The sequence below is a fragment of the Martes martes genome (assembly GCF_963455335.1).
Source record: "Martes martes genome assembly, chromosome: 8".
Classification (NCBI taxonomy): domain Eukaryota; kingdom Metazoa; phylum Chordata; class Mammalia; order Carnivora; family Mustelidae; genus Martes; species Martes martes.
In genome coordinates this window covers 99,236,351-99,263,238 of record NC_137895.1, presented here as the reverse complement: position 1 = coordinate 99,263,238, position 26,888 = coordinate 99,236,351, and the positions used below count along the sequence as shown (strand labels likewise).

At 38.2% G+C, this 26,888-nt stretch overlaps 1 protein-coding gene and 1 pseudogene across 2 annotated transcripts in view; both read right to left on the bottom strand.

Moving 5' to 3' along the window:
• Positions 1–14,054, bottom strand: part of LOC308347143 (ankyrin repeat domain-containing protein 26-like) — a gene marked incomplete at both ends in the record, with an annotated part of 252,683 nt that extends 238,629 nt beyond the window's left edge. Inside the window, 6 exons of the mRNA XM_080810281.1 lie at positions 1,583–1,641; positions 1,951–2,074; positions 6,915–7,114; positions 7,230–7,287; positions 11,896–11,971; positions 14,041–14,054. Coding sequence (XP_080666407.1) covers positions 1,583–1,641; positions 1,951–2,074; positions 6,915–7,114; positions 7,230–7,287; positions 11,896–11,971; positions 14,041–14,054 — 531 coding nt within the window. The remainder of the gene's footprint in view (positions 1–1,582; positions 1,642–1,950; positions 2,075–6,914; positions 7,115–7,229; positions 7,288–11,895; positions 11,972–14,040) is intronic.
• A 1,360-nt stretch (positions 14,055–15,414) lies between these two features.
• LOC308347142 (RAD51-associated protein 1-like) lies at positions 15,415–26,598 on the bottom strand (annotated as a pseudogene). Its single transcript has 5 exons — positions 26,593–26,598; positions 25,904–26,035; positions 25,375–25,466; positions 17,449–17,558; positions 15,415–15,980 (listed from the first exon to the last, which is right to left on the bottom strand). The product of its transcript is annotated as an RAD51-associated protein 1-like (transcript).
• Positions 26,599–26,888: the final 290 nt, after the last annotated feature.

Here is a 26,888-nt window from a genome sequence, read left to right as displayed (position 1 = left end):
CCATTTACTTTATTGCCCTTCAAAAATCTTCACATTTCAAAAAAGTGTCCTCGATATTTAGTAAATCACTAAATACTGCTGTGATCATTTTTGTCTGGTATTTCTATAGTGCCCTTAACAGTTTACAAAGTGTTTGCACATTTGTTCATTACACATACCTGAGAGGTAGATATTAGAACCATTTTTATGAATGAGGTCTGTGACGCTCAAACAGGTTAAACAAGTTTTTCTGGGATCCCACAGCTACCAAGTGACAGAACCTGGATGCCACCATATCTTTTGACTTCAAACACGGTGCTTGCAGTGCTGTGTAGCACCTACCTGTGCTAAGAGATCAGGCCCCCCCCCCTTTTTTTTTTTTTAAGATTTTCTTTATTTATTTGACAGACAGAGATCACAAGCAGGCGGGGGGTGGGGTGGGGAAGCAGGCTCCCTGCAGAGCAGAGAGCCCGATGCGGGGCTTGATCCCAGGACATCGGGATCATGACCTGAGCCGAAAGCAGAGGCCTCAACCCACTGAGCCACCCAGGCGCCCCAGATCAGGCCCTTTTTACCTCCTTCCACAGTCTGTCACCTTAGAAAAGGTCATCATTACCTTATACTTATGCTTCTACAAGTATGGCTGCCACAAAGATACTCAAGGCATACTATTTTAACTATCCGAAATAGTTTCTACCTATTGAAAACACCACTAAACCAGGGATGCCTGGGCATTTCTGGGATCTAGCCCCACATGACAGCGGGGAGCCCGCTTCTCCCTTGCCCTCTGCCCCTCCCCCCGCTCATGCTCCCTTTCTCTCACTCTCTCTCTCTCTCAAATAAAATCTTTTAAAAAATAAATAAAAAAAACACCACTAAACCAATAATACCACTAATACCAATATATTATTGTAATTTTTATTATAATCCCAATGCTCCTTGTAAATCTACTTAACAATCCAAATATAATAGTTTCAGGGCCCCCCCATGGCTCAGTTGAGCTCTGTGCTCAGACTGGAGTCTGCTTCAGATTCTCCCTCTCCCTCCCACTCACTCACTCTCTCTCTCAAATACATAAACTAAATATTTAAAAAATATACATATACATATACATATGCATATACATAGATGGATACATACATACATACATACATTTTCAAGTCCCAGGCATTATCTTTTCAAGTTCCAAGTTGTAAAAAACTAAAAATCCAAACTCTTTCTAGATCTCATTAGGAGTTTTGCACATCCGTATACACCACAGAATCATATATCTTGCCATAAGCTGGCCTGGAGTAATTCTTTGGTTGTTTAGATAATTTAATTTCAAAACACAAGCTAATTCCTTATCACTTCTAAGCCTCTGTTTTCTGCAATAATACTACACAGCTTTCCTTAGGTTAAGTTTGTAAATTAATAGAACTGTATTATGCTGGATTATTATATTTAGCACATAAATATTTTATCAATTACAGGTAAAAAGTATAAGGAAATAGTTTTTATGGGCAAATGCAGAGATGAGAGAGTAAAGTCTAAGCATCCCTTTTACGTTTTAACATCACTCCATGCTTTTATTTTAAAATAACAATAAATAATAAAACAGTACCTCAGAATCCCAAGGTGACTCTTCACTTTGTTCTGCGAATCCTAATGCTGACAGCGTAACTATAAAATATAGTCACAGATACATTAATGAGAACATGTATTATGAATTTTAAATGTGTACACAAGCCTATCCCCCTTCATGAATACTTCAATAAAATAAAAGTAAAAGCAGTAAAGATTTTCAGAGGGTTGAAGTATTTTCAGGAAGAAAAAGCTGGTAGCAGTCAGGATACTTAAAAAGAAAGACAGCAAAAAGAAAAAGAAAAATATCTTAAAGAAAGGGGTAACATAACTGGATCTACATACTTTGATATTTTTTATACTAGTATTTAAGCCTAGAAAAAAATGCGTAGATGTTCATTAACTTACCATGTCTATCATTTTTACCTGCCCTGTCAGCAGAAGTCAAACAGTCATTAACTGTTTGCTCTTGTGGAACACTTTCAGTAATACCATCGTCCTGTGTTCCAATTGCTGGCTGCTCCTCTCCTTCCTATAAAAACAACACAAAACAAAAACCCGACTTCAGAAAACATCCTATTAATTCACACGCTCACTCACTCACTCAGAAAGACAAATACATCTGTCAAGTCATAGGCATTATCCTGGGAGAAGCTGGAAATATATGCTAGTAAGGGTAGAGATGGACAAAATCAAGAACAGAAGAGTATCATTTACTAGTTCTACAAGTGAAGTGAATAAAGCACAGTGAAGGCACAAAGGGGAAAACAGTTGTATATGGGAAGTTCAGGAAACGCTGCAAAGGTAGGGCTGTATCTTGAAAGAGAGACTACACAAAGACGGTGTGAAGGGCATTCTAGAAAAGGTAGAATGAGCAAAAGGATGACGTATGGAATAACACAGTAAGTGACGATAGCTACAGAAGGTGGCAAAACTGGAACACAATTTTTGAGAGTGGGATAGAGAGATAGAATTGGAAAATCAGGACTGAAACAAAAAAGGCAAGTGTCATGCTGGACTACGAACTTTCTCCTTCAGGTAATGGGTATCCCCTAAAGAAGCAGAGGAGTTACATCACCACAAGTATATTCTAGAAAGGTCGCTCTGACAGCAATGTAGAGGTGAACGTAAAGGAACCCAAGGGGCACCTGGGTGGCTCAGTGGGTTAAAGCCTCTGCCTTCGGCTCAGGTGATCAGGGATCATCAGGTCATGATCCCTGATGCGGGGGATCGCGCCCCGCATCAGGCTTTCTGCCCAGCAGGGAGCCTGCTTCTTCCTCTCTCTCTGCCTGCCTCTCTGCCTACTTGTGATCTCTGTCTGTCAAATAAATAAAATCTTTAAAAAAAAAAAAAAAAAGGAACCCAAGCCAGAAGAGGATTTCAAAATTATAGGTGAGGGAGGGAATTACAGTAAGATATAAAAAATGGGAAGCAGGTACAAAATAATGAATGCAGAGAGCGACTGAATGTGGTGATTTTTTTCTTTTTGATATTTTTTAAAGGTTTTATATTTATTTGTCAGAGAGAAAGAGCACAAGCAAGAAGAGCGGCAGGCAGAGAGAGAAGCAGACTCCTCGCTGAGCAAGGAGCCCAATGAGGGACTCAAGCCCAGAACCCTGGGATCATGACCTGAGCTGAAGGCAGACGCTTAACCAACTGAGCCACCCAGGTGACCCTTTTGCTAATTTAAATTCAATTAATTAACATATAATGTATTATTGGTTTCAGAGGTAGAGATGTGATGATTTTTTTCTAAAGATTTAATGTATTTATATTTAGAAGGAGAGGGTATGTTCATGCAGGTGGAGGGGCAGAGGGAGAGGAAGAGAGAGAATCCTCAAGAAGACTCCCTACTCAGTATGGAGCCCGACCGGGGGCTTCATACCAGGACCCTGAGATCATGACCTGAGCAACACTAAAAGTCGGATGCTTAACTGAGCAAACCACCCAAGTGCCCCTGGATGTAGTAATTTCAGGGAAGTTTGGAGTCCAGGATTTTTCCTACTTCAGTGTTTCAGTGGTACTATCTACTAGGACGGGAAAAACTAATGACAGAGCAGGTTACAAAAAGTCAGGGAAGAAGAAAGGGTCAGAAACAATGTCTTCAATCTGGGACATACCAAATTTGAAGCACCCAGGAGACTTTTTTTTTTTTTTTAAGATTTTATTTATTTATTTGTCAGAGACAGAGAGTACAGTAGAGGGAGGGGCAGGCAGAGGGAAAAGCAGGCTCCCCACTGAACAAGAAGCCCAATGCAGGACTCAATCCCAGCACCCTAGGATCATGACCTGAACCAAAGACAGATGCTTAACTGACTGAGCCACCCAGACATCCCGAAGCACCCAGAAGACTTACGAAGAAAGTTCTAGACAAAAACATTTGGAGTAGGAAAAATGACATTACTCATGATGTTAAAAAGATAAATATCGGGTGCCTGGGTGGCTCAGTGGGTTGAGCCTCTGCCTTCAGCTCAGGTCATGATCTCAGTGTCCTGGGATCAAGCTCCACATTGGGCTCTCTGCTCAGTGGGGAGCCTGCTTTGCCCCTTTCTCTCTGCCTGCCTCTCTGCCTCCTTGTGATCTCTCTCTCTGTCAAATAAAAACATAAAAATCTTTAAAAAAAAAGATAAATATCTATACTAAATATAGATCTAAAATACACTAATCTGATATAATTAAATAATGTAAACCTAGACAGAACTCTTGAAATTTTCAGAATAAAAATAAAAGCAGGGGGGAAAATACCATGGGATTCAATATTTCAATTACATACTTCAACATTAGTTTCAAGGATAGAAACTATATTTTTATTAATGTAGGCAAGTTAATGGGCACCTGGGTGGCTCGGCTGGTTAAGCATCTGACCCTTGATTTCGGCTCAGGTGATGATCTCAGGTTTGTGAGAATGAGTCCCACATCAGGCTCCTGCTCAGAAGGGAGTCTGCTTCTTTCCCTCTCTCTTCCTCTCTCTCTGTCCCTTCCCCCCACAGCTCTCTCTCCCTTGCTCTGAAATAAATAAAACTTTAGAAAATATATATATATAAGCAAGATTCATTTCTGTAATGAATACCATTTTTAAGATTAATAAAGATTTAATTGCAAAACACCAATTCAAGATTTTTGTAAGAATACTCATTTTTAAAAATTAATCTTAAAAGATTTAAATTATATAAGAGAAATATGGGATTTTAGAATTCTGAGGCATTTTTAAGTACTACTACGATGTATGAGAAAAATATAAAACTCTATTTTAAAATTCACATGGTTTTCTTATTCCACTGTGAACAGCATATTTCACCAGTAGTTAAGGACCAGAGAAAGAATCTAGTGTTAAAAAATAATCATGATCATCCAAGTTGAAGGCTTTAAAGTCTCCAAATACATGTGTCATTATCAAGCAGGACCCAATATTCACATGAGGAAAGAAGAAAGGGATCAAAAAAAAAAATCAAATCACCAGTATTTCTGAGTTTCAGATATGAAAGAATTCACATGTTAAATTTAACAACTATGGGAGCTCCTGGCTGGCTCAGTGGGAAGAATGTGTGATTCTTGATCTCAGGGTTGTGAGTTCAAGCCCCATGTTGGGTGGAGAGATTACTTAAAAATTTTTAAATCTAAAAAGAACCCCCCCAAAACTAATAACTATGAATACTAAAGTTTCCTGATAATATAAAATGTATCCACTATTGGAGATATTTGAAAAAGTAAAAGTCATCTTTCAGAAATAATTCTGTATACTCTGTTAGCAACATTTCCTTTCTTATGATTCTATAATGACAAATAGTTCATATTAGGAAAAAACTATAAATTGTGAGTTCATTCATTTGATGTGTGTGTATGTATCTATGATATGCAGATACAATTAATCAGAATCAAGAAACAAGATGTTAGGGGCACCTGGGTGGCTTGGTGGGTTAAAGCCTATGCCTTCAGCTCAGGTCATGATCCCAGGGTCCTGGGATCGAGCCCCACATCAGGCTCTGTGCTCAGCAGGGAGCCTGCCTCCCCCTACTCCCTCTACCTGCCTCTCTGCCTACTTGTGATCTCTGTCTGTCAAATAAATGAATAAAATCTTTTTAAAAAAAAGAAACAAAATTTTATATTTTTTCTTTAAGAGTGTTGCAGCTTAACATTTTTTTCATTTAATGGATAAAGATTAAGAACCTCACTTACATAGTCAGAAGTTTCAGTTTTAAGTAATGAAAAGACTACATAAAGTGTTTACTTATCTCCTCTCTTTATTCTCAAAATGATCTAAAACTTACCAAGATTATACCACACAGTAAACAAATTAGAAATCACAAGAAAGAGCACCTGGTTGGCTCAGTGGGTTAAGCATCTGCCTTCAACTGAGGTCACGACCCCAGGGTCCTGGGATCCAGTCCTGCTTCGGGCTCCCTGCTCCAGTAGGGAGTCTGCTTCTCCTCTGCCCCTCCCCCTGCTCTTATACTCTCTCTCTCTCTCACACACACAGGGAAAAAAAATAAAATCTTAAAAAAAAAAAAACAAGAAAGATAATGGCCAAAATCCAAAATTCATAATAAATCTGATTAAGGCCTAAAACAGATTTCACTTTGCATTATCTATAAACACAGATTTTGCTAAATTAAATATACAATATCACACTTTATCAACTTAAAAGTAAGGATAAAATTTTCTTCCTCTTCTTCATAAAAATAAGCTGTAAGTCGGGGCGCCTGTGTGGCTCAGTGGGTTAATCCTCTGCCTTCGGCTCAGGTTGTGATTCCAGGGTCCTGGGATTGAGCCCCACATCGGGCTCTCTGCTCGGCGGGGAGCCTGCTTCCCTCTCTCTCTCTCTGCCTGCCTCTCTGCCTACTTGTGACCTCTCTCTCTGTGTCAAATAAATAAATAAAGTCTTTAAAAAAAAATAAGTTGTAAGTCATTCAGAGGAGTCTGAGCATTTTTTAATTACCTGACTTCGTTTTCTTAATTTGCACTTAAAATAATTTCTACCATATTTTATAATGTAGAGAATCTGCTCTCCCGTAGCCCCACTGCTGTATTGTGTTTTTATAATAATCTCTCTCAACTCTGCAAGCTTTACATTCATCTCGCCCTTCTTAAATGAATTCCTTCCCTTCACCTCCTCCCTCATCTTCACATCCATCTACAGCGGTTCTTCCCAGTTGCTTTCTACTTCTTTCCTCCCATAATGGCATACCTGAGAACTGTTTACTCACACCAACCTTTACAAATCTCAATCCAATGACCTCTCTACCATTATGACACTGTTTTCTCTTACGATCTTGAGGACTTCCATTTCTTCCTAAGATTCTTTTCATTATAAGGATCAAGAGGATGAAATATGAAAAAAACATAGGGAAAAAGTTTAAAATGAAACAACTTACCTTTGTAAGACCAAGGCCTAACAATGAGAAAGGAGGTTTTAGAACAGAATCAGGTGATGGCAAAGCAGGAGGAGAAGAGTCACAGACGTCGACTGATGGTTTGGAAGGAACGCCAACCGTATGCTCACACTTGTTATCAGAATTATCATCCTCAAATAAAGTTTTATCTCCCGGTGATACAAGGCCAAGTTTTGCTTCCACTTAGTAAAAAACAAAATAAAGAGTACATGAAAAAAATATCTGTAATTTCGAATTATGGACTAACACAAGAATGGACAAAAATCAGTGAATAACACAAGTCTTCAAACAGCTTACAGTTCTTGAAACGCTGAGAAACATTCATTAGTTTTCTTAAGTTTGGTTTTGAGGTATTCTAGAAAAAAAATTAATAGTTTTAAGGATCACAAATAACACATTTGGTAAAATAATTATAATATTCACCATTATCAAATGAGCACCATTACACAAAGAACATGGGTTTTGGAATCATTCAAGTGTAGATTCAAATCTCAGTTCTTCCATTTACTAGCCTACATTTTCTCATGGGGTGAGGATTATGAGAGATTTAATAGCTAGTCCCAAAATGTTATTTTCCTTACTCCTGATTATTACACAAATTCTTCCTCAAAAAGTTAATAATAAAGCTATCCTACAACCCAGCAATTGCACTACTAGGTATTTATCCAAAGGATACAAATGTAGCATCCTGAAGGGGGTACCTGCACCCCAATGTCTATACCAGCAATGTCCACAATAGCCAAACTATGGAAAGAACCTAAATGTCCATTGACAGTTGAATGCATAAAGAAGACCCCCACCATACACACACACACACACATACACACAATGAAATATTACACAGCCATCAGAATGAATGAAATCTTTCCATTTGCACTGACATAAATGGAACTAGAAGATATAATGCTAAGCGAAATTAAGTCAGTCAGAGAAAGACAAATACCATGATTTCACTCATATGTGGAATTTAAGAAACAAAACAGATGAACATACAGGAAGGGAGGGAAAAAAAAAAAGATGAAAACAGAGAAGGAGGCAGACCCTACGAGACTCTTAAATATAGAAAAGAACCTGAGGGTTGCTGGAGGGGAGGTGGGCTGGGAGTGGGGGGATTACGGAGGAGTGGAATAACTGAGTGATGGGCATTAAGGAGGGTACTTGAATTAACGAGCAGTGGGTGTTGTACACAACTGATGAATCACTGAATTCTACCTCTGAAACCAATAATACAGTATATGTAAAATAAATGGAATTGAAATTTGAAAAATTTTTAAATACTTTCTTTACCAAAGTAACCTAAAATAAAAATTTATTCCTAGGCAATTAAAAGTATTATTGAAAAAAACTAACATTAAGAAATGTTAACTATTTATTATATTTTAAGATGCATTTGCATCATTTATATTTGCATGAATATCTCTTACAGGAGAAAATATTAAAATTTAGGTTTTTTTGGTTTTTTTTTTAAAGATTTTATTTATTTATTTGTCAGAGAGAGAGAGAGAGTGAGCACAGGCAGACAGAGTGGCAGAGGGAGAAGCAGGCTCCCTGCGGAGCAAGGAGCCCGATGTGGGACTCGATCCCAGGACGCCGGGATCATGACCTGAGCCGAAGGCAGCCGCTTAACCAACTGAGCCACCCAGGCGTCCCTAAAATTTAGTTTTTAGTAGTATCTTAGTTAGGTAAGTTGGAATTGCAAACAATGTAAGTTGCTTTTGTTTGCCAAAATGCTAAAGACAGGGACATCTGGGTGCCTCAGACGGTTCAGTGTCTGCCTTTGACTCAGGATTCTGGGATAGAGTCCCACATTGGGCTCCTTGCTCAGCATGGAGCCTGCTTCTCCCTCTGCCTGCTGCTCCCCTGCGTGTGCACTCTCTATCAAATAAATCTTTTTTTAAAAAATCTTAAAGACAAATGATTGTTTAAATTCAGTTCCTTCCAGAAAAGATAAAAAAAAATCATCATATACCTTGTGGGGCATGATTCATGAATGAAAACCAGACACAAAAAACAGAAAGCCATAACCAAATATGTTGACAGTGGAGAGAGAAAGAGATGGACTGAAACAATAGACACTAAAGTTTTCTGCAAGGAAAAATTAGGGTAGGGATAAGTCATTAGAAAAAAAAAAAAAAAGCTTTGGGGGGAAAAGAAGAAAAAAGGAAAAATATAAGACATGACCAATCAATCAAGCACAAGCTTAAGACAAGGAAAAAAAGGAAAGATGTGAGTAAAAAAATGGTATGTAGAAAAAACATGTTTTTCAGTATATGTAAGTGTGATTATGGATATACGATAAACAGAAGTCTCTTAAAATTTTTTAATTACATATTGTAAATATATATTATATACATATTATAAATATATATAAAACAGAGGCTTTTGTTCATAGTATATCCCTAATACTACTGACTTTTCTCACTCTACAATTATTTATTTATAAATACTGTAGTAAGGAATTTAATTTTTTTGCTATAAAGTAAATTGTTCAATTAGTGGCCATCTATCACTACCTGAAAGCCGTAATTATCTCTAGAGAGAAAAATTTTTAAAACAAAATGTTTCTAATACATCAGCTTTCACATGAAGAAAGAATTGGTAATAAGAATTCTAAGGAGAAATGTATACATCGAAAGGATATATCTAATGGGACACAGATGGGGTTAAAGAAAAAAAGTTGAGGAATTTTTATCAAAAATTTTTTAAAATTTAATTTTGTGTGCATGTGTTCCAAAATTCATTGTTTATGCACCACACCCAGTGCTCCATGGAAAAGGTGCCCTCCTTAATACCCACCACCAGGCTCAACCAAACCCCCCACCTGCCTCCCCTCCAAAACCCACCGCTCTCCTGGTTTGTCTCCCCCTTTTATTTCCCCCAACCCACTTCTCCTCTCCATCTCCCAATGTCCTCCGTGTTATTCCTTGTGCTCCACAATTAAGTGAAACCATATGATAATTGACTCTCTCTGCTTGATTTATTTCACTCAGCATAATCTCCTCCAGTCCTGTCCATGTTGATATAAAAGTTGGGTATTCATCCTTCCTGATGGAGGCATAATACTCCATTGTATATATGAACCATATCTTCTTTATCCATTTATCTGTTGAAGGGCATCTTTGTTCTTTCCACAGTTTGTCAACTGTGGCCATTGCTACTATGAACGTTGGGGTACAGATGGCCCTTCTTTTCACTATACCTGTATCTTTGGGGTAAATACCCAGTAGTGTAATTGCAGGGTCATAGGGTAGCACTGTTTTCCAAAGTGGCTGCACCAACTTGCATTCCCACCAACAGTGTAAGAGGGTTCCCCTTTCTCCTCTCCTCTCCAACACTTGTTGTTTACTGTCTTGTTGATTTTGGCCATTCTAACTTGTGTAAGGTGGTATCTCAATGTGTTTTTGATTTGAATCTCTCTGATAGCTAATGATGACGAACACATGATACTGGCACAAAAACAGACACATAGACCGGTGGAACAGAATAGAGTCTATATATGGACCCTCAACTCTATGGTCAAATAATCTTCAACAAAGCAGGGGAAAAAAGACAGTCTCTCTAAAATTCTAAGCTCACAATTAGAGGATAGTAAAAAATATACTGTAACCTTCTTTCTTATTTATTTCCTCAACATAATTCATTTGCACTTATAAATCCTAAACATGAGAAGAGGATATAAATTTTTAAATTATGTATTTTTTAATTTTTTATATTATGGCATATTATGCACATTACATTGCTTATAACATTCCATTATACAGAATTCCATCTGTCTGTTCATTAATTCACATTCAAAAAATATTAAAATTGCTTCTTCAGGCAAGGTTTTATTCTAGGTGTTCCAGGAGATGCACAATTGTGTTTCCTAACATCCAATAGCTTATAACGATGCAGGAGCTTTAAAATGAATATTTAAATAAATATAAAGTGACTGAAAGTTTAAATCTTAGAAGTTGATACAAAGATTATGAGTAGATCTTTTTTAAAAACTATAAAAGATTTCTGAAATTAGGGATGCCCGGATGGCTCAGTTGGTTGAGCGGCTGCCTTTGGCTCGGGTCATGATCCCAGGGTCTTGGGATCGAGTCCCACATCGGGCTCCTTGCTCAGCCGGGAGCCTGCTTCTCCCTCTGCCTCTGCCTGCCTCTCTGTCTGCCTGTGCTCACTCTCTCTGAAAAATGAATAAATAAAAAATCTTAAAAAAAAAAAAAGATTCCTGAAATTAGACATTTTACCATATGGGCATGAAAACCTGTCCTTCTAGTGTTAATTATTATTTTAGGCAAAACATGTATTCTTCACTTAGATAAAGAGTTTTAACTATACTCTTTATGGAATTATTTTGAAAACACAGTAGAATGCCTTTGCAATATAAATTTTGAGAGATAATTTAAATTTCTAAATTTCCACAATTTCCAATCTTATATTGGTCTAAATGTAGAACAAGGGATAGAAATAGCAAAAAAAAAAAAAAATCTTCTTTCATAAAACTACATGCTACCAAAATAAAAAATGTCCAAGAAAAAACAATCTTCAATAAATAACTGGGTCCACTAAAGATTCATTTAGGCATGAGTATTATAAAAGTCATGTTAGAAGAAAAGAGAGAGAGAAAGAAAAAGGAAAAGAAAAGAAAGAAAAGTCATGATAAGATAATTTAAAACTCACAGTAAGAATCCTTATCCTTGACCAAATGTCATATTCCCTCCATCATGGGAAAGCTTTTCCCAATATAATTTTCCTGTCATTATACATTTCCAGCCCATTTTTTCCACCTTCGTTATTTAAGAGAGTTAAAAAAAAAATTCAACTTGTCATATTTCTATAAAATGGTTTGTTCTGACCAACTTTCCACTTCAAACATAAAATGATGATAGGCAGGCCACCACTAAATTTTAAGAGTAAATAATACACTAAACAAAATTCAGAGCAGGAAAATTAATTTCACAGGAGAGTACATTACCTTCGTATTCAAACTTAAGTCTTCATCATCTGATGTAGGCCACGAAGCATTATCATCACGAGGTTTATCGGAAATACTTTAGAACAAAAATACACAACAAAAATAAGTTCACGAAAAAGAAAAATGGAGTGAAAGGTCAGCTATCTATTTATTGAATGAAGTTTCTTGATGTAATTGAACTTTGGCCTCTGTTTTTGTTATTAAGTTTTATTTTAATTCCAGTATCATTAACACACAGTGCTATATTAGTTTCATGTATACGATATAATGATTTGGTAATTCCATCACCCAGTGCTCATCACAAGTGCATTCCTTAACCCTTAGCTCCTATTTCACCCGTTCCCCCACCCGTCTCCCCTCTGGTAACCATCAACTTGTTCTCTATAGTTAAGAGTCGGTTTCTTGGTTGTCTGTCTCTCGTTTTTTGTTGTTTATTTCTTTTCTTTGCTCATTTCTATTGTTTCTTAAATTCTACATATGAGTGAAATCATATGGTATTTGTCTTTCTCTGACAACTCTGCTTAGCACAATACTCTCTAGTTCCCTCCATTTCACTGCAAATGGCAAATTTTGATTCTTTTCTATGGCTGAATATTCCATTGTATATACATATATGCCACTTCTTCTTTATCCATTCATCTATCAATGGACACTTGGGCTGACTATTGTTAACTAATGCTGTAGTAACCATAGGGGTACATGTATCCCTTCGAATTGGTGTTTTCATATTTTGGGGAGTAAATACCCAATAGTGTGATTACTGGATTGTAGGATAGTTCAATTTTTAACTTTTGGAGGAAACTCCATACTGTTTCCACAGTGGCTGCATTAGTTTGCATTCCCACCAATAATCCAAGAGGATTCCTTTTTCTCCATATACTTGCCAACATTGTTACTTGTGTTTTTTATTTTAGCCGTTCTGACAGGTGTGCAGTGGTACCTCATTGTAGTTTTGATTTCCATTTGCCTGATGATGAGTGATGCTGAGTATCTTCTTATGTGCCTGTTGGTCATCCTTATATTTTCTTTGGAAAAATGTATGTTCGTGTCTTCTGATAATTTTTAAATTGGGTTATGTTTTGGGTGCTGAGATCTATCAATTCTTTTTATTTGTATACTAACCCTTTATTGGCTATGTCATTTGCAAATATCTGCTCCTATTCCATAGGTTGCCTTTTCGTTGTGTGGATTGATTCCTTCACTGTGCAAAAGCTTTTGATTTTGATGTAGTCCCAACAGTTTGTTTTTGCTTTTACTGCTCCTGAGGCAAGAGCAGTAAAAGCAAAAATAAACAGAAACAGAGCCAGAAACAGAGAGAATTCTGTATCGCCAGAAGGGAAGGGGGTGGGGGGATGGACAAAATGGATAAAGGGGAATGGGAGGTTCAGGATTCCAGTTATAGTAAGTCACAGGGATACAAGTACAGCATAGGGAATACAGTCAATGGTATTGTAATAGCATCATGCAGTAAGAGATAGTAGCTACGCTTGTGGTAGGCATGGTGTAACATTTAGAGTTCTTAAATCACGTGAAACACAACATAACATTATGTGTCAACTATGCTTCAATTTAACAAAATAAACAAACAAATATACAAATGTTAAAGAACGAATTTATGTTATTAGTGAGAGTATTGTTCCCAGAGAGGTTAAAAACTATAAGGTCCAACTTTTTCCCCACACAGGTCCTGCCTTATTTAGATCTACATGAACCAGCAAGACCTTAAAAACCTTCCTAAGCACTGAGATACCCAAGAAGAGAGACTGCTATAAAAATAGAGTCCTGGTAGCTGTGCCTCTATTTCCCTATACACCGCCTAATATTTTCTTTCTGTGAGCTTAGATCCCTCTTTTGCAGGGCTCAGTGGTACCCTCCAACCTTTTAAATCTTTAGCTTATGAAAGCAGATTCCCAAAACAAGCACAGCATCAAATGACCAAGAGTAGGAGCCATTTCCTGCTCCTGGAGGACAAGCTAAACAGACTTTCAGTCATCCATGTAATCATCTCAATGTAGACATGTTACCAACTACCCAAATGAAGCTCTGTTACTGATTTGACAGCCAGTCCTAGCCCACCAAACCCTACAGGTACATGGGAAGGACATCAGAGAATTAGAAAAAGAGGTGGAGTGAGGAGACCGCTACCTTGGGCCGTACATCCGTGTAGTTCAGAATCTCCGTTCCCCTATTAATCGAGAGGATCTAAGCCAAGATTGGGGTGGAAGTAGATGATATCACATTCCTATATGCTGTAAAAAGCCTTCCCCGTGGCTCAAGTGATTTTAATACCTCTCAACAGAAAACCTGAAATATGCTAGTTCATTCAATTAAACCAACCAACAAAAAAACTGCTCATGATTCTCTTGAACCCTCTATTTTAATACGCTTCTCTAAACAACTCCCAATATTCTGTGTCCTTCATTCCTTTCTGTGTGTGTGTGTTCTTCATTTCTGTAATCCATCTTTATCTAACTTATCATAAGCCTAAATATTCTGACATCTTTTCTAAAACTCTCATTCCTATCCAACCCAGTGTTGTTATTCTTGAAACTTGGCCTCTCCTGCCAATTCCTTCCTTACGCACCTTCACTGTGTTCACTAGACCCACTCCCCACCTTTCTATTATTAAAACATTCACCTATTAAGATGAAAAAAAAAAAGGAAAAAACCTGAATGTAAATCTCACTTCTGTCACTTATCATATCCAAATAAGTCACTTTAATCTGTTTTGTGTTTCAAATTCTCCATTTAAATAATCACTTGGTGAGGATGTTAAACACAGGTTGTAGTACCAGAGGGTATTTTGATCAATTCATCTCTAAGATGTCCTAAAATCCTGAAATTCTATGTGCTTTTGATTTTGTCTATAGAAAAACAGAGAATATTTAGCTGGCAGAAAGGGAAAAAATTAATGGAATTAAAGAAACACCAAGAAAAGCAGAGAAGAAAGAAAAAAAAAGAAAAGATTATAGAAAAGTCAATGGAGAAAAGGAAAAAAATCTACAAAAAAAGAAATAGCTTCAAGGAACTGGTCAAGGGAACTAGCCTAAAGGGAAAACTAGACTGGGAAGTCAGTAAATAGAGAATCATTTAGAAATATCCTCTAAATAGATGATAAAATTAATTAACATATCATGGCCTACACCTAGATTACATATCCATCACTTCCGGAAAAATCATTCATCTCAAGGAGAGCAGACATCCCTATATCTAAGAACTTGCCTGATTAGGTCTTGCTTATGTAAAAGCTATGTACTATAGGTAATGAGAGCCATCCTAAAATCTTTGGCAGTAAAAACAAGAGACTAGTTGCCACTGCACTAATTACCCCTAGTTATCACTAGTTGTCAAATATATTAGGACAAATGCTTGGACTAACCTGGTTTCTTAAGAAAACTCTAAATCAGTAAACACATAACTAAATTTGACTTTCTGAGTTGATCTGACTAGGATCTGTATCTTAACCCCAGTGCTGCTGAGGGACAAAAGAATGAATGTGGGAGTCACACAGGCTGACAGTCAAATCATGGGTTCAGAGTCGTCAGCACTATCGCCATCACTGCCCTCCGAAAGAATCTTCCTCTGTTGTACCACAGCTTTTGATGCTGCTTTTCCTTTCCCGTGAGCACCGTACACATCATCTTCCTCGGTAAGCTAACCCAAATCTAAATCATCGCTGGCTACGCTGCCATCGGAGAGATGGGGAGCCTTTGTCATGGTCCCAATTTCGCTGCTGCCACATTGTTTTGGTGCTTTTATCTTGAGCCTCTCCCACATCAATGGTGACCGCTGGAAGTTCCTTCACTGATAAAGCTAGCGCCACTTCTAAGTCTCGCTGGTAGAGTTCGTCACCCAAAGCCACCCTTTTTCCGGGGCTTTCTCTCGTAGTGGGGTATCTTCTTTCTGGAGATTCTTCGGTTTAGGTTTCCTTGTTTCTAGCATTAACTCCTTCGGTGTTGTTCTGGGCTTCTTATTCAAAGGTGTGGTAGCCGAAACAAAGTCATCATCGCTGTCAGAATTCTCAAACCATGAGTAACTGACTAGTTTCTCATGCCTCACAGGGGGCACCACGGCCCCCTCCAAGACTGAAAATCCGCAGCGTTCAAGCTCTTGTTAGCAGCAGTGGCAGTTTCTGGGTCTGCTACTCTTTAACTATGGAATCACAGGTCAATTAATCAACGTTCCTGAATCACAGCTGACTAATTAATAAAAAATAGGCTGTAACAGCACAGCTACTTTGTGATGCTATTGTAATGACTATATAAGTAATAAATGTCAAGCACATAATATAGTGCCTAGCGCACAGTAGAACTCTCAACAAATGCTTTTCTCTGCATTCCCTTGTTAACACAGAATTTGTAAAAAAAAAAAATCCATAAAAATCCTACCTGCTTAAAGAGTCTTCTTCAGAAGTCTTATTCGCCACTAAAGAAAAAAGCAAAATATATTTTAAATCAACAACGGAAAAATACAGGATATTTGTGCTGTGATGATGTGTTAAAAAGTATTCTTCAGGACCATACCTGGCAACCACGCTGGAGTGAATATTAATTATACTATTGGCAGGCAGTTAACTCACTAAGAAATCTTACTTTCTCCTCTACATTTACCAAATGCAAGAAAAGAATGGTATCCGTCAGAATTTGATACCTACAAGTGGATGTTTATAATGACCACAATTTTAACCAAACCCTTGAGACTGACAGAAAATGGTGTCATTAGCAGAATCATCATCATAGACTGACAATGTCTGGATTCTTCAGGACTTTCACTACGAGGCGCAGTTTAAAAAGACTGTATTTATTTTGCTGTAACACAACAGAACTTCTCCAGATCTCCAGCAGGGGCTGTTAAGTTTGGGGTGAAACACCTCATCAAAAAGTTTGGTCTACAGCCACTGTACTTTGCAGCATGGCAAAACAGCAAACAGACTCTCTCTGGCCTTATTTCCAATTGCAAGGTAAGGATGAAAGTTTTTAGTGATTCTGGTTCTATAAAGTATAACCTCTTGAGACGACCTACTTTCATTGCTGGAGAGTCTATCTGGATCCACCTCTTAGACCACAATGGTACCAATGATTAGTGCTAGGTAGTAGGATATGATGTCATTGTTCTCAACCCTCCCCACTATGTGACAAACGTCTGTAGAAATCACACTTTTTCAGTCTGTGAGGCATATGTCATCAGATCCTACACTGATGAACATAACAAAGGACAAAGATTATCTTGAATCAGTATATTCAATTACCTCGGAATTTTAATTTTTTAAATATTCAAGAAGATATCCACTGTATGATTGCAACTATATGACATTCTGGTGAAAGTAAAACTTTTTAAGTTAGGAGTTAAGGGTTGCGGCAAAGGGAGGGATGAACAGGCACAGCACAGAGTACTTTTAAGGCAGTGAAACTACTCTATGTGATACCACATGATAGATACATGTCATCACACATTTGTTAAAACCCATAGAATGTACAACACCAAGAATGAACCCTGAGGTAAATTATGGACCGTGGATGATAAAGATGAGTTAATATAAATATAACAATGTACCTCTGTGGTTCAGGATGGTGACAACAAGGAAGGCTATGCGTGTAGAGGAACGTGCGGTAAATGGAAACTCTCTGTACTTTTTGCTATATTTTGCAATGAACTTGAAAATGCTGTAAAAAAATAAGGCCTATTTATGTGAAGGGAATAAAAAAGGTATCCATTGAGACTGCTAAGTATTGGTACAAACCAGATGATTTATCAAGTACTTATTACTTGATTTCCTTCTGGGAACCTGGAATTTTGATATATGCTAGGGAGAAGATGCCTATATGATTATCACTTAAAAAAAACTTCAGGCACTGAGTATCTATAAGATTCTTGTATTGGCAGACAACATGTCACATGAGTTGTCATGATTTGATGCTGGAGGAATTAAGCACACCCATAGGCAGAGGATTCTTAGAAGCCTGCACTTGGCTTCCTCTAGACTTCACTCCATGCACCTTTTCTCTGCTGATTTTGCTTTGTATCATTTCACCAAAATAAACCGCACGCATGAGTACAAATATGCTGAGACGTGTGAGTTCTTCCAGTGAATAACCAAATCTGGGTGTAATTTTGGGAGCCTCTAATACAAGTGCATCATATGCAATTTTTATGATTAAGATTGATGTTTTAACACACGATTACAGTTAGAAGGTTATTTCACAGAACACCCTTCCTTGAATCTGCTTTTCTTAGTATTTGCCTGGGAGATTCCTGTTATTTCTAGATCCATTTGAATAAAGGCATAAAAGGAATAGATGAAATAATGTCAGAAAATAATGTGAAACAAGCAACAATTGTATTTTAATTAGGAAAAAAAGAGAATTCTGATGATTATCAATATGTTCTACAGTATAAAATTTCCAATAAAAAAACTAAAAGGTCACATAAATTTTCTCCAACTAAATAGGGCTTAATTCACTTTTATTGTAGCTATGAATCAATAAGGTATCTGGGATAATTATAGAAAAATATGTAACTATCATACACAGTATAATAACAACTATTGATTATAGAGGTTTTTTGTTTCCACTCTTTTTCTTAATTTCTTATAGAATTAGAAACATAGTTCACCTATTAAAGGCAGTTATTGACAAACTGGTCAAAAACTCAGAAATACTACATTCAAAATGTAGGATGAGTTATCCACTCCACCCTGAAAATAGTGGATTTGATCACTAAAGATCAACAGGACTCATTTGGGGGAAAACAAAGTGAGTTATCTCATATACACAGATGGTTAAAAACCTGTCAATCTAATTGGCCACATATTCTTGTTAAGCCACAGTTTACCAATTTCTGAAAAAATATAAAAGCATGTCACATTGAAACTGTTATCAGGTAAAAATTTCCGACAATCCAGAAAATGCTTTCAATCTTGGCCAAGCCTCATCACTAACTCTGTCACTGTGGTACAGGTACAAAGAAGTTAAGCATAAGAAACAACAAAATATGAAATACATTTGAGATGGGGTGGCCTGTTACCTTAGAAGGAAATATACATATGGTAGAAATGTGCTCCAATAGTGATAGATTCCAAGACAGTTTCCCTTAGCGCTTTCTTTAGAGATGAAATTCAGAAGGAGCGGTGAAAGTGGAGATATCAGAAGGCAAATGAAAGAGGATCGAGAGGGACAGCACCAACAAAAATAGTCCAGTACTGACTTTTTTTTACTGACACAGAATCCCGAGCAAGTGAGAACTAGTATATTCAGCATATCACATTATATTTTCTCCTTGATACTATACTAGTTTTCTGCAATAAAATACTTAAAAGAGGTCAGTTTCTCCCAAACTGCTGGTCTGTAGAAAGTATTTCTGATCAAAATTTAAAACTGTCAAAATACAGCTGCATCATGATTCCATATCAGAGATAGGGCCTGACAGTGGCTTCCTGCCTATTGCTTCCAGATTTTTGTCCTAGTATTCATCCAGGAGAGTGTACCAGGGACTTGAAGAAAAGCTCAAGTATCTCTACACGAAACAGGTAAGAAAGACAACACTTTTCCTCACACTTGACCCCTAGGTTTTGACAATTATGGAAAAATGTTGGCCAGTCTACTCACCAGGCTTGACTATTTCCCCTTGACCCTGTCCAGGTAGATACTGCAGTTACAAAAAAGTTAAGGAGGACCTTACTTGATGTGTTATTTTTCCATATTTGGACAAAGAATGTACCAATCACATAAATAACAGACCTTACAACTCAAAAATGGTTCTTTTGAAAAGGTTACCACCAGAGAGCTTTTAAAAGTTAAATCCAACTTTTTTTAGTGATTTTATTTGATACAGTTAATAACTCCTTGAAATTTTTTTTAAAATTTTTCAACAACATTTCCTCTAATTCCTCTCCTATGTGTCCCCAGCCACTCCTCAGTCTTCTCTACTAAGTCTTACACCTCCATCCACCCTTATATATTAGTATTCCCAGGCTTTGCTCAATGGCCTTCATCCCTTTCTATATCTTTTCCATCATGGACAAGCTCAATCATTGTCCAAGCTATGACTTTGCCTAATAATTCTAATCAGATTATTTCAAATCAGCACCTCCAAACTTGATGCTCTTATCTCCAGCTAGAAACTCCTAGTATTCAATTACCCAATTACTGAAAATATACTACATGGATATTCCATCAAATTCAACATATACAGAAAATACCTGGTCTTCCCTATTCCCACTGCACTCCGATAAAGTCCTACTCATTCTTCATGGCCCATTTAAATGTTAGTGCACAACCCGGAAACGTATAACTCTTCTAAGATTTCCTCTCTCCCCCCCCCCACCTTTTTTTTTTTTAAGATTTTTTTAAAAGATTTTATTTATTTATTTGACAGAAAGAGGGAGAGATCACAAGTAGGCAGAGAGTCAGGCAGAGAGAGAGGGGGAAGCAGGCTCCCTGCTGAGCAGAGAGCCCAATGCGGGGCTCGATCCCAGGATCCTGGGATTATGACCTGAGCTGAAGGCAGATACTTAACCCACTGAGCCACCCAGGCACACCCTTTTTTTAAGATTTTATTTATTTGACAGGGAGAGACACAGTGAGAGAGGGAACACAAGCAGAAGGAGTGGGAGAGGGAGAAGCAGGCTTCCCATGGAGCAGGGAGCCCAGTGCGGGGCTTTATCCCAGGACCCTGGGATCATGACGTGAGCTGAAGGCAGCCACTAAATGGCTGAGCCACCCAGGTATCCCCCTCTCTCCCCTTTCTACATTTAATAATCATGAAACTGTATTAACTATATCTCTTTTCTATCTCTGCTTTATATTTCCCCTGCCACTGCCCTACGCAAACATGAGCTCTTAACTGATGACTTCCAGAAGGAAAAAAAAGCCACCAACTAATATTGTTATTTCTTAAATGAATAAAAAATTTTTAAGCAAAACAAATGAGAAAGGGGGCACTTGGATGACTCAGTCAGTTAAGCGTCTGCCTTCACCTCAAGTCATGGTCTCAGAGTCCTGGGATTAAGCCCCGTATCAGGCTCCCTGCTCAATGGGGAGTCTCCTTCTCCCTCTCCCTCTGCCCTTCTGCCCCACTTGTGCTCTCTCGCAAATAAATAAAATCTTTTAAAAAGTCTTAAATTAAAAAAATGAGAAAGACATAAGGCCTAGAAAAAGAACAACATTGTAAATTGATTAATTGGGCCTCCTGAGGTTTTCAGTATAGAGGAGTGAACATTTCATAATGGACTGATACTAGACTAAGGAAATAGAAGCGTCCTTTATCTTCCAGTCTCTTTACATGTTTTTTTTCCCAATCTATCCTCCACATGAGGGGTGACCAAACTATGGCCACAGGCCAAGTCGGACCAGTCACATGTGACTGTGCTCCCATGGAACTTTATTTACAGGACCAGATGGTTGGTTCTTGCTATTCACCTACGTATTGCTACGGCTGCTTTCACACTATAATGGTAGTTGCAGTTGAGAAACCACAGGGCCTAAAATATTCACTATCTGGCCCTTTAGAGAAAAAGCTTGGTGATCCCTATTTTGTGCCACAACCAGAAGGCCCTAATTCAAAACTAATCTTGTTACCCTTCTGCTTCACATTCTCCAGTGAATCCCTGCATCAAGTACTGCTGGCTCCCTCCCCAATAACCATGCCAGAGTCTTCATTCTTGCTGGAGAACCACAACTTTATTTGGATATTTATTGTCCCAAAGACGAAGAAGGTGGCCTTACCCCAGCTTCAAAAGGAGAAATGATTATTCTAAGCTAATCACAGTACCTGATTTACCAGCGGCTGGTTTAGGAACAAGCACGTGATATAACCTAGCTTATAAGATGTTACAGTAAATTTACTGCAAGCTTCTGAGTTTTCTTCCTATTTAAAGAAACATATAGGGGTGCCTGGGTGGCTCGGTTGTTAAGCCTCAGCCTTCAGCTTGGGTCATGATTCGAGGGTCCTGGGATCCAGCCCCACGTCAGGCTCCCTGCTCAGCAAGAGGCCTGCTTCTCCCTCTGCCGCTTCCCCCTGCTTGTATTCCCTCTCTGTCTGTCTCTCTCTGTCAAATAAATAAATAAAATCTTTTAAAAAAATAAAAGGAACATATAAAGAAAAACAGTCCTTCCAGTCATTGAATATTGTCATGTGAGAATATGCCTCGAACTGTTGCTAATTAGCCAATCAGGAAAGGAAATATAAAATACCGCCAACCTCAAAGCTAAAAAGAGACAACTGGAATCCTGGTGACATCACTGAACCATCAAAACAATTCTGGTTCCTCCTGTTTTAGTCACTGTTTTGTTTGGTTTGCTTTTTTTAGATTTATTGATTTGAGAGAGAGTGCACGCATGCAAGAGAGAGTACATGAACGGGGGGAATGGCAGAGGAGGAGAATCGTCAAGCAGACTCCATGCTGAGCACGGAGCCCAGTGGGATGTGGGGCTTGATCTCATGACCCATGAGACTGTGACCTGAGCTAAAACTAAGAGTCAATGCATAACTGACTAAGCCACCCAGGTGGCCCCATTTTAGTCACTATTATAAGTCACCTGTTATTCGCAGCTAAAAGCATTCAACCTGATAAATTTGCCAAGGTCTACAACCTAAGAGCTACACCTTTCCATGGTACTGAAAAACTTTCATTAGCTTGCCTTAGCTAAGTATTCACTCATTCCAACCATTCCCATAGCACACTTTTTGTACCAGCAAAATTGAACTGCTCGTAAGTGCTCCAAAGTTCACTCGTACATCTGAGCATCTGCACTGCTGTTCCCTGTGCAAAACATGTAATCTTGATGGACATTTCTCCTGCCAAACATGGTTCTTCTGCCTCTTTACCTGGCAAACTTAATACTCGGTCTGCATACTTACCTTAAATTCTACCCACTCTTCTAAAACTCTAACTTGTCACTATCGACTTACATATTAAGTACCAATAAAAACATAACAATGGTAATTATAAGCACTAGGGGACTCTGGCACATAGTAAGCACGGAATAAAGTAGAGTAAATAATAAAAATAGAGTAGTAAAAACAGAGTAAATAATAAGAATGACAATGATAATAACAAACTCCCGGAGGGAAGGGATTGTGTTTTTTGAATGTTTGTATTCTATATCAGAGTAACACTTAGTGGCTAAAGGACACTTGATAGTTATTTGCTAAGTGAACAAATGAAAATGAATAAATTGCAAAACCAAACCAACTTATAGATTTTCTTTGATAAAAGTCTACTAAGTTAAAGGTTCCTTCATACATGTCAGATTGTACAATGCACTAGGTGCCACATCTAGGGAGCAGTGGTAGCATTTTTGTTACTGTGAACCATTTTTCTGCTTTTGTTATAATCTGTTGCGCCTCAGAGTTGCCCCATTTGAATTTTTATTATGATAATCTTTTTACTAATGGCAACAGAGTGTCGTGTTCTAACAAAATTACAGTATCATGACAATTATGCACCGAACAGAAGAAAACATTGTTCTAATAAAGTCAACATATCTCACTCTCTTTAACTAATGAGAAATGAAGTTGTTAATGATATCTTATTGATACAACAATATATAAAACCACCTATGATTCTCAAAGCATTTCTTTTCTGATTTCTGTACCACGGACAGTCACCTTTAAAGAAAAAAAACAGTCTCACTGGTATTGCTGCATACTAGCTAAGTTTTCCAGTTCTTATTGCTTGCCATTTGTTTATGGTACCAGGAAGGTATTATAGAGTTCCCAGTTTTGAGGATAGCTCCTTTTTTAATGAGATAAATCAGTATGTAATAATACTTACTAAATGTAATCCACTTGTAAAAACTAAAAGATCCATTTTCATAACAAGTTCAAGTTGTTTTAATATGCTTATAAAGGAAACATAAAACATACTAACTTAAAAATCTCTCTCTTATTTACACAAAGATATAAGGGATTTTAGGGGTCATGACTAAAATAATGAATTTCTTTTCAGACAATAATGTCTCATATGTTAAATTACCTAGAATTAACTTCCTTTTTCATTGTTGTTCACACTGAGGTACCTTTTTTTTTTAAATTATGTTCAGTTAGCCAGCACATACTACATCGTAAGTTTCTGATGTAGTGTTCAATGATTAATTAGCTGCATATAACACCCAGTGCTCATCACGACATGTGCCCTCCTTAATACTCATCACCCAGTTCCCCCATTCCCCCACTCCATCCTTCCATAACCCTCAGTTTGTTTCCTGGAGTCCGGTCTCTCTCATGGATTTGTTCCTATTGTTCATGACAGTATTTAAATTCTTAAATAATTCTGAATACTAGACTATTAAGAAAGAAATTAAGAAAGAAAAAAAAAATAGAGGCCCCTGGGAGGCTCAGTTGGGTAAGCATCTGCCTTCAGCTCAGGTCAAGATCCCTGGACCCTGGGACTGAGTCCAACATTGGGCTCCCTGCTCAGTGGGAAACCTGCTTCTCCCTGTCCCTCTGCCTGTGCTCTCTCTCTCTCTCTCTGTCAAATAAATAAATAAAATCGAGAGAGAGAGAGAGAGAGAGAGAGAGAAAGAAAGGAAGAAAGCAAGAAAGTAAGCTTATGCAATTTACACATTGGGTTTTTTTTTCCCCCACTGCTCTTTCATAATCAAAACTTCCTTACTCTGCCTTCATCTATGTGACCACCAAAAGTACTTCACTCTGAAAAGTCTTACCTGGATTGTTATTTTGCGAAAAATTTTTAAATCTTTCTTCTCTATGTTGGGCAATTATTTGGCGATTGCTACATATAAAAAGGGGTGATAAACAATGTTACTATTTTAATACTGATATGAAAAACATTTACCAAATATATCAATTCATAAGAGTATTTCGAATAATATCAGAGCTAATATCAAACCTTAAATTACCCCATATACTTCAAAGGAAGGTGAACCAGTCATGAAGTAGTAACTTAGCAATTAGTAGTATTAGCTTGCCATAACGGAACGTGTCTTGAACTCAGTGGTCCTAACTCTGTAACCAGAGCTATTTGCTCTTGGACGAGCCACTTCTCTCTGGCTCCAAGTCTTCCCCTATAAAACAGGCATCTTACTGCCTTATTTCACAAGGTTGTTAAGAGGATTTCATGAAATATTAGACCCAAAACATGGCCTCTCGGGAAAGGGGACGCCCACCACTCTGGAAAGGGCTGTATGAGACCTTTCATCAGCCCATAAGAAAAGGCGCTCCTCAGGATTTAAAGCAGGCTTGAGATATAGGCCTAGAAACAAAGGAGAAAGGAAAGTCCAGGCTCTTCCTGTAGCATTACTTGAACCTCTCTAACAGCTTAGAAGGGTCCCAACTGCCATCTGCTAGCAGGATAGAAAAGCAAAATCCTCAAGCGGTACTTCATTATGAAGGTCTGCGCTAACATATGGGCTTCATGTAAGGCTTTTGAGTGCGAAGGGAAGGGTGTGTGTGGCTAAAGGCAGGGGGCCCAGCGGCCAGAACAGGGTGCTGGTGCCGTGGAATAGCAGCTGAGCATACAAGCATATGTCGTAAACTAAAAAATGTTGTAACTTTGAAGTCTCATCGTGGGTCACCACGAAGACTGAGGAATGCGGATCAGCAAGGGCATCCTGGGAGCAAAGGTCAATCATAACCATAACCAAACTGCAGAAAAATAACATTGCCTTCTAGAGGACAGGTCTGCACAAAAAGTTATTTGCAGGGGTGCCTGGGTGGCTCAGTCATTTAAGCATCTGCCTTCAGCTCAGTCATGATCTTGGGGTCCTGGAATTGAGCCCCATGTCTGGCTCCCTGCTCTAACCCCTTCCCCTGCTCATGCTCTCACTCTCTCTATCAAAAAATAAAATCTTTATTTTTCTTTCTTTTTTTAAAGATATTTATTTATTTATTTGAGTGAGAGAATGAGAGAGGGAGGGAGAAAACATGAGAGCGGGGAGGGTCAGAGGGAGAAGCAGACTCCCTGCTGAGCAGGGAGCCAGTTGGGGGACTCGATCCTGGGACTCCAGGATCATGACCTGAGCCAAAGACAGTCGCTTAACAGAGTCACCAAGGTACTACACAGCAATGTTGCAGCAACAGAATCAAAGGAAACAAGGGAATGACAAGAATGTCCTTTTTTCCCTCCAAATGACTTGCGAAAGAGGATGGTCTCTTTGGTCTTAGGGAACTCCTTAGGTTCCTGGAAAATTCAAGGGGGAAAGTATAAGAGATAACCCTCAAGGGAAAGTATAGGGTTTTCTACTAAACTGAACATCTCAAGACCCAAGTAACTAGTTAGGAAAAAAAAAAAAAAAAAGATCTTGGATGTTGGGGCACCTAGGTGGCTCACTTGGCACTTGGTTAAGCATCTGCATTCAGCTCAGGTCACAGTCTTGGGGGACTGGGGTTGAGCCCCACATCAGGCTCCCTGCTCAGCAGGGAATCTGCTTCTTCCTCTGTCCCTACCTTGTCCCTCTCTGAAATAAATAAATAAAATCTACAAAGAAAGGAAGAGAGGAAGAGAGGAAGAGAGGGAGGGAGGGATGGAGGCAGGAAGGAAAAAAAAAACAAACACACAAATGTAACGTTCTTTGTACCCCATGCATAAGAGTTATCCTTGGAATAAAACAGATACAGTTAAGATCCCTAAAGACAAAGGTCTCAATAGTCCTGAGATAAAGAATCCTGCACCCGTTGTTATTGCTAACTAGTCTAGCCTTTGTCTTGGTTTCTGGCAAATGATGGGGGCTAACTCACTGCCATCCCAACATTGCCCAAATCAAACTACGAACTCTCAACCACTACATAAGAACTAAGAGTTAAACTATTTTAAACTTCAGTTTAGTGATAACTAACATTTTAATGTACACACTTACACATCAAATCCACTAAAATCAGCATAGTCTTCTGCCGTCCATCCACATTCATCTTGAGAAGAGGTATTAACACCTTGCTGAAGAAGAAGCCTGACTACATCTGGAGATTTCAAAGTTGCAGCAAGCATGAGGGCTGTTCTAAAATAACAGAGACATAACTTCACCCTTAGGAACTCA